Source organism: Notolabrus celidotus, chromosome 7 (assembly GCF_009762535.1).
Source record: "Notolabrus celidotus isolate fNotCel1 chromosome 7, fNotCel1.pri, whole genome shotgun sequence".
Taxonomy (NCBI): domain Eukaryota; kingdom Metazoa; phylum Chordata; class Actinopteri; order Labriformes; family Labridae; genus Notolabrus; species Notolabrus celidotus.
This window is the reverse complement of record NC_048278.1, coordinates 37,982,541-37,990,883: the sequence shown is the minus strand read 5'-3', so window position 1 is coordinate 37,990,883 and position 8,343 is coordinate 37,982,541. Positions and strand designations below refer to the sequence as shown.

The window sequence follows — 8,343 nt, the reverse complement described above, 5'->3', positions numbered from 1 at the left end:
TTAATCTAAGAATTCCGCCTTTGATCTAAGAATTCCTCCTTTGATCTTAGAATTCTGCCTTTGATCTTAGAATTTCGCCTGTGATCTTAGAATTCTTCCTTTGATCTCAGAATTCTGCCTTTGATCTAAGAATTCCTCCTTTGATCTTAGAATTCTGCCTTTGATCTAAGAATTCCGCCTCTGATCTCAGAATTATGCCTTTGATCTAAGAATTCCACCTGTGATCTTAGAATTCCGCCTGTGACCTAAGCATTCCACCTTTGATCTTATAATTCTTCCTTTGATCTCAGAATTCCGCCTTTGATCTTATGATTCTGCCTTTGATCTTATAATTCCTCCCTTGATCTTATAATTCCTCCTTTGATCTTAGAATTCCACCTTTGATCTTAGAATTCTGCCTTTGATCTCAGAATTCTGCCTTTGATCTAAGAATTCCACCTGTGATCTTAGAATTCCACCTGTGATCTTAGAATTCCTCCTTTGATCTTAGAATTCCGCCTTTGATCTTAGAATTCCTCCTTTGATCTTAGAATTCTGCCTTTGATCTTAGAATTCCACCTGTGATCTTAGAATTCCGCCTGTGACCTAAGCATTCCGCCTTTGATCTTATAATTCTGCCTTTGATCTCAGAATTCCGCCTTTGATCTTATAATTCTGCCTTTGATCTTATAATTCCTCCTTTGATCTTAGAATTCCACCTTTGATCTTAGAATTCTGCCTTTGATCTCAGAATTCTGCCTTTGATCTAAGAATTCCACCTGTGATCTTAGAATTCCACCTGTGATCTTAGAATTCCTCCTTTGATCTTAGAATTCCGCCTTTGATCTTAGAATTCCTCCTTTGATCTTAGAATTCTGCCTTTGATCTTAGAATTCCTCCTTTGATCTTAGAATTCTGCCTTTGATCAAAGAATTCCGCCTCTGATCTCAGAATTCTGCCTTTGATCTTAGAATTCCGCCTCTGATCTCAGAATTCCACCTTTGACCTTAGAATTCTGCCTTTGATCTTAGAATTAGATTGATTCTAGTTATTCCTTTCATCTTAAAGGTGGAATTTTGAGAAAAATGGCAGGACTTCACATCAGTGGCCCAAACCCTTCTCCATATTAAGGCCATTAATGACAGCTCTGTTGACCAATGAGGCTCCTGCAGCGCTGTGTGCACGAGATTATCAGAGTATAGGAGGAACGGTGAGAGGAAACGTAACAAACACTAACACAAGTGTCATTGAACGCACCATAACTGTGAGAGTCTGCTTCAAACCCACACCAGAATCTGGAACGCTGTGGACTGGACTTTGACACTTTATCTGTAAGTTAATGTGTTTTAGTTAGAAGCAGGGGTGTGATTGAAGTCCCTACAACTGTCTCCTCAGCCTGTTAATCACTTCATCTGATACTGACCCCAGCTAAAACTCCTCACAGGATCTTTAAAGGTGATCTCCAGGGTTATTGATACCATGATTTTAACAAACAGGGACTTTCAATGAATGCTTTCAGATTATAATAATAATGCATGAGAGCAGAGTGAACAGTTTTTGACCACAGAGGCAATCTGAGGAACTCTTTAATACTGACATCTATTAAAGACGCGTCTTTCATTATAATAACACACAAAAGACAAACTGTCCTGTGTCTGTGGGTGAACATATGAGCCAGGTGTAAAGAATGAAACATATAAAGTACAAAAAAATATATCCAACTTCTTTCTTAATATCAAAAGAACTACTGAGGGGAACTAAGTTCTGATTGGTGTGCGGGAGGAACGTCCCAGTGTTTGTCTCAAACAGTCAGACGGCGGAGGTCACTGCTCCATTTTCTCTTGTGCGGTTCCCGTCACCAGCAGCAGGTTGCAGGCCATGAACTGGACGTTCAACACGTTGCTGGTGTTCCCGGTGTACAATCCCACCAGTTCACTGGACGAGCCGTCGGCTGGCGTCCCTCCGTGGGAGTTACGGATGTCCCAAACCCGGACAGAGTTGTCTATAGATGATGACGCCACCAGGCTGCTGTCCGGGCTGAAGGACAGGCTGGTGACGCTGTCCGTGTGTCCCCGCAGGTCTTTGAACAACGTCCCTGACGATAAGTCCCACAGCTTCACCCTCTGGTCCTCGCCAGCGGACGCCAAATACTTCCCGTTAGGGGAGAAAGCGAGTGACAGCACGGGGCCTCGGTGTCCAGTGAAGAGGCGGACCGACGCCCCCTGCTGGGTGCTCCACAGACGCACAGTCTTGTCTGTGGAGCCGGTGGCCAGGTAGTTGGAGTTTGGGTGGAATTTGACACAGTCCACATCAGAGAGATGCCCGGCGTAGAGCCGCAGCGGGTAAGTGCGAGAAAACGTCCAGAGGCGAGCCGTGCGGTCGTGAGAGCCGCTGGCGAAGTAAAGGCTGCAGGGGCTGACGTCCACGTCCCACACCGGGTACACGTGACCCTGATACAGCGCCGTGTTGGTGAAGCTGCCCAGGTCCCAGTAGCGGATCGTCGTGTCCTCGGAGCAGGAGAGCAGGCCGGAGCTGTCAGTCAGGAAGGCCGTACGAAACACCGGACCGCTGTGACCCCGCAGAGTCTTTATCTCGCTGCCTGAGCCGTCCTCTTCATCCACCTGAGGAGAGACCGGGACAGAGCGAGCTTTAGAGCTTCTTTATTCATAACAACCAACTTTAACAAGATCTGATCACTTCAGTCTGGACTAATGAGTCACTGAGACTCAAACATTCAGGATGATTCAGTTCTATCTTCAGTGGACTCACCTCCTCCTCCAGCACGTCACAGGCCAGGTGGATCTGCGACACGTCCGCCTGATGCGGCTTGGCCTTCAGCTTCCTGGCACGAAGGCTCCACAGCTTCACGGTGGAGCTGTCGTAGCCGGCGCTCAGCAGCCTGCTGTCTGCCGACACCTCGGCGGTGTTCAGCATCTGCTCCGTGTGGTGGAAGGCGTAGAAACACACGGTGGTGAGCGTGGGGGGGCCCTCGCGCACCTTCTTAATACAGTCCTGCAGAGCCTCCAGCGCCGCCTCGTTCTGAGGGATCCCTGCAGGGACCTCCACCCCCTCCCCGCTCTCCGCTCCGTCCACTCCTGCCCAGGACGAGGTGGAGTTCGGGACGGCGGTTGCTCCGCCTACAGCACCGTACAGCTGGTAGTCCGTACGCCTCGAGGCGGAGACCTCCACCTGTAAGTGTGCGCTCACTGCCCTGCAGAGGGCGCTGTTGTCCTCGCTCTGCAGGTACCGCAGCAGGTAGTTGTAGGCCGGCTCCGTCAGGTGAAGCACGAACTTGTGCTCCAGGAAGGCGCTCAGTTTGGAGTTCGCCGCGACGTCCTGAGCCGTGAGAACGTGGCGCAGCTGCTCTATGACGGCGCGCTGCTCGCCGTCCTGAAGAAACGCGCCGTGGAAACGACTGTAGAAGCCGTCCACCGCCCCCTTCAGGCCGCACTGCACCATGTCCAGGTGGAGGTAGACGAAGAGCGGGTAGAGGATGCTGCTCGCCTCCTTCGCCCAAGATATGTCCGTGTCTGAATCAATTGAAAGAGAGAAAGTTCAAGCTGCAAACTCTCTGCATTATGAACAGCAGTGTGTGAAATGTGAGGTCATGTGACTACCTGACAAAAAGGAGCGCAGTCTGGAGTACTGGGTCTCGTACTGCTGAGGGTCGGACTGGCACGGTGCGGCAGAGACGATGTTTGCACACCCCGACTCTGTCTGCACTGCTCACAGGAAGAGAAGGAAGTCAAGATGATGCAGAGTAGTGTTCAATACACTTTAAAAAAGGACAACATGTTTAGAACGTTTGAAAGTAGTAAGTTAATCTGACTTGTTTTTAAACCTGTGGGAGAGTTTAAAGTTCAAATTTACTTCTTACAGAAGTTGTGATTGGAGTTGATTGATCTTAGGGGGTCAGAGAAGCTTGTGCTCACTGCAAGAACTCAAAACTAAGCAAGTGTTTTTGTCTCATTTCAGGTCAAAAATATCTTCTTAGACTTAAAATAAACCACAATCATCTGAGAAGTCAGGAGAAATGTCTTGTTTGAAGAATGTACACGCCATAATTAACGCCTGAATTGCATCTAATGGGTAAAAAGAACTCTGCCAATGGAAAAACAGAAGTGTACTTGTGAAGTTTCTTGAATTAGAACATACTTATTTCAAGAAACTTTAATGGTGCATTTTTCTGATTCCACTGGCAGATGTTTTTTTGCTCATTACAAGCAATTCAGGTCTTATTAATGGCTTTTAGAATCTTAAAATAAGACATTTTTCTGGACTTGTTTGGAGAATGTGGCGTATTAAGTCTAAAAAAGACATTTTATACTCGAAATAAGGGACTTGGTTTTGAGTTTTTGCAGTGCACAACTTCAAAACACAGGTGCAGATCAGATTTTTGATATCGCACAGACGTGGCAGAATCCTGAGACTACAAATCTTGTGCTCACGATGCAGGAAATCATGTTTAGTTCTGCACAGACCCCGTTTTCTAAGAATTGTATTTTTGGGAAACTTGGATTTAATGCAAAACCAATCATCCTCATGTATTCTGGATCATATCACAGCTGTAACATCTTTATCAGTCATCCTATGCTGAAGTATCACTCCTACATCTCAGGTGAGCCCTAATAACAGGTGTATTTGTGCCTCTTTACTTCAGAACATGTGTGTAACATGTAACTGTGTCAGGTATCTCCCTCTGTCACCTGTGAGGCTGGCAGCCATCTCCTCAGCTGACTGGAAGAGTTTGGCTCCTTTCAGGGAACCATCAGTGTCCACATACTGCCTCCTCTTCAGGTACTGAGCCACAGCGTACTGGATCTGCTCAGTGCGAACCCGCTTCATGACCTGCAAACAACATCAAGAGTCAGACCTGAGACTGCTGAGACTGCACCAGGGGAGAGGAGACACCTGAGTGTAGTTTAGTCTGAGTGTGTCAGCCTTGAATGATGAGCGAGTGTTTCTAACAGAGGAATATAATGCATGTGTGTTTCAAGGTTTAAGTCACCCCCTTTAAGACAGTGTGAACCCTCCTGAGCATGTAGCATCTTGTAAGTAGCTAAGAAGCTAGCAAAGCAGGAAGCTACTTTGCTAAGTAAGGCCTTAAACATTCCCAGCACTCAGGCTGACAGTGTGAACACATCACTCTGAGAGAACCCCGCTTAAACCCAGCTGAAAAGAAGGGACATTAAAAAGAGGTGCCTGCTTTAAGCTAACTGGTGTAACTGTTAAATGAGCGACCCTGCTGAATGACGCTCTTTTGACGGCGATACATGGCGCGTTCGACTAGAAGTCGCCGGTTAGCAGGGTAACCCATTCCGTCATAACACCAGCTAACTTAGCAGCAGTAGCAGAGGGCCTGGCGGTTACAAACTTTGAGCGGGACATGTTTGTTTCCGTGTAGGATCCGAACTCACTGCATATCGTTCCTGTCCGCGCGCAGATACTGGTCTCAGGGGGGTGAGGTTTAAACACAGCTCGGTCTCCAGGGGGGTCTACGCCGCTGCTCGTCTGTGCAGCTCCATCGTGTTTTCAGCCTCCATCACATCAGGCTAACTTAGCTTAGCTGGTTAGCTTGCTCCTTTCATTTCTGACGGGGAGCAGCACTCTGGGATCCACTCGTCATCCTGGAGGAGGAAACATCGATGATCTACTGACTGGGTCTGAATCAAACAGAACACCAAATCCACCAAAACTCATTTTAAATACATTTAACTGAGAAATAAGAGACATGGAACATATTTTACTTTTAAGAAAATATTTAAGGAGCATTTTTCAACCTGGATCTGAATAATTAGTAAATATTAACACAGATTTTTAGTATAATTGTACAAACTCAATTCTAGAAAAGTTGGGACTTTATGTAAAATGTTAAAGCTGGGGTTGGTAGTCAGATTTAGATACACTTTTTGTTATACTGGTTAAAGTGATCTTTATGTCCCGATGGCAATCAATACACAGAGGTGTCAAAAGTATTCACATTAATTACTCAGATAAGAAGAAGAAGAAGAAAGAAACGCACTTTATTAATCCCCAGGGGGGGAAATTCAGTTTTTCCACTCGTGTTATATTTTTTGGCCATGCTTCACACACAGTTTTAGTGTATATACAAACAATTTTTATGCACAAACACTTTGGGAGAGATGTCAGAGTGAGGATGCTGCCATCAACCAGCACACACCGAGCAGTTGGGGGTTTGGTGCCTTGCTCAAGGGCACCGCGGCAGTGCCCAGGCAAGTGAACCAGCACCTCTCCAGCCACCAGTCCACTTGCCAAGCTTGTCCATGCTGGCGCCAAGCCAAGCCTCTATGGACTGAGCTACTGCCGCCCCAAAGGAGTGGCGATGCCAGGGATTGAACCCGGGGCCTCATACAGGGTACTAGGGTTTAAAAAGACTTCTGTTGAAGTTGAAGTATCAGCTCAAGCTTTTTACTCAAGTCAAAGTGTAAAAGTACTAGTTTCAAAACTACTTCAAGTATGAAAGTCAAAGTAATGTAAGGGGAAAAAATTACATCAAGGACAAAGGCTTAGGCTGCGTCACAGGGGCCTGTAGTGCACTACCCCACCTCCCAATTTTTGTTTTTTCTAACGTCCATAATAACTATAATGTTATATTATAAAATTGTAAAACACTGAAGACGCCTGTAATACATCACATACACGTGCAATCCTTGATTTCCAGTGCAATATCTCAACAACCACATGCAATATTTTAGACAAAGTCCTGAGGAAATGCTACATTCAAATTCATGCTAGTTTTCCATGACTACCAACCCTAGCTTTAATAAAAACAGAATTTGAACATTACTTCTAATTAAGTAAAGAAAACATGATAAATGTTAAAACAAAGAAAAAACGTCTTGTGAAAAATAAAGTGCACATTTAGATTAGATTAGGGGGTCCCAAAAGTGTGGGTTGGGACCAGGGTTAGCCCTAACCCTAAGTAATGGACGTAGTCTCCGTGATGTCACCCATCTGTTTCTGTAGTGCTGATTGTCGGCAGGTGCCATACTGGAAATGTTGAACTCAACCTAACGTCTGTCAAGCTACTGTGAGGTAAAGAGGTGGGCCTTTAGCCTCCTTGCTAACAGCTACAGTGTTCCTGCCTGTCAATCAAGTCAGCCACGCCCTTAAATGGGCAAAACTCATAATCTTAATATCTTCTAAACTGTTGCGTTAGAAAAAAATTCCCCCCCCCCCATACAGTGTGTGCCGATAGAGAAATGAGTTCTTCAGACCTAAACTGTTTTTTGAACCAGGCTGTAAACATGTTTATTTCTGCTGTAAAGATTGTCTCTTTGAATGGGTGTGTATGTGGTTTCCGGTGTTTCTGCAGCCAGCCTCTAGTGGACGCTCAATGAACTGCAGTTTTTGACATTTCTGCATGGGCGGCACAATTTGAGACTGGAGGTTGCCGCTTGGACGCTACCTGTGTTTTATGTGAACAGGAACAAACAGGAGTGAGGAGGCCGGGTTATCCTGTAAGTTGTGAAAACCTTTGTCAGTAACTGGAGCAGATCCCCGCAGTTCACAAGACGATATGGAAAGAGCGCTCAGTTTAATTCTGCAGCATGAGACAAAAACAGACGACCACAGTTCTTTAGAATGGAAGAGACACCAGCCGTGTATCTGTTCCTGTTTGAACCACATCATAAGATCGTTTATTATTGTCGTATGGTGACTGTGTAGTGGAACAATGAGTACAGAAAAATACAAGTTCATTCAATTCAGAAAAAAAGATAATATAAAAGTTAAAAAACACATTTTAGACTTTGTCATACTGAGTTACTATCAACAACACATGCACTTATTTACAATGACTGTTTACAGATCAATTTGACAACATGAGTTCCTAACTTCATATCAATATAGCTGCAGTCTAAAGCTCCCTTTCACCTTATATTCAACTAAATAATAAAGTACACAGAATAGCTTCTAACAGCTAGCAGCTAGATAATTAAAAAATAATAAATTAAATCTCAATGAAGTTTTCAGACATTCATTTTAAACATTTCCCGCAATATGGGACAAAAACAGAAAACCACAGTTATTAAGACCTGAAGAGAGACCAGTCATGTTTCTGTTCCCGCTCAAACTAGAGAAAAGGATTAACATATCTGTCACATACACCGCTAACCGTTAGCAGCTAGCTTTACCGATCAAATTATCTGCAGAGCAATACAACCACGAATTTTATACAACAAAAAGTACATTTACTACACCATGTTCACAGGAAGAGAGCACCAACAAACCCATGAAGATGGTTTACAGCTGTGACGTAGGTACAATGCACCACAGGCTTTAACTGTGGGTTTTCAAAATAAAATAAAACACATTCTATCTCTGGACAAAACATTACAGTGT

General features: G+C 44.8%; 1 protein-coding gene across 1 annotated transcript; it reads right to left on the bottom strand.

Annotated features, from left to right (window-relative positions):
* Positions 1-1,526: 1,526 nt before the first annotated feature.
* taf5l (TAF5-like RNA polymerase II, p300/CBP-associated factor (PCAF)-associated factor) lies at positions 1,527-5,618 on the bottom strand. The gene is made up of 5 exons (XM_034687684.1): positions 5,397-5,618; positions 4,686-4,827; positions 3,597-3,701; positions 2,749-3,509; positions 1,527-2,600 (listed from the first exon to the last, which is right to left on the bottom strand). The coding sequence occupies exons 2-5, from the start codon at positions 4,822-4,824 to the stop codon at positions 1,803-1,805; spliced, it is 1,803 nt and encodes a 600-aa protein (XP_034543575.1). The 5' UTR covers positions 4,825-4,827; positions 5,397-5,618; the 3' UTR covers positions 1,527-1,802.
* Positions 5,619-8,343: the final 2,725 nt, after the last annotated feature.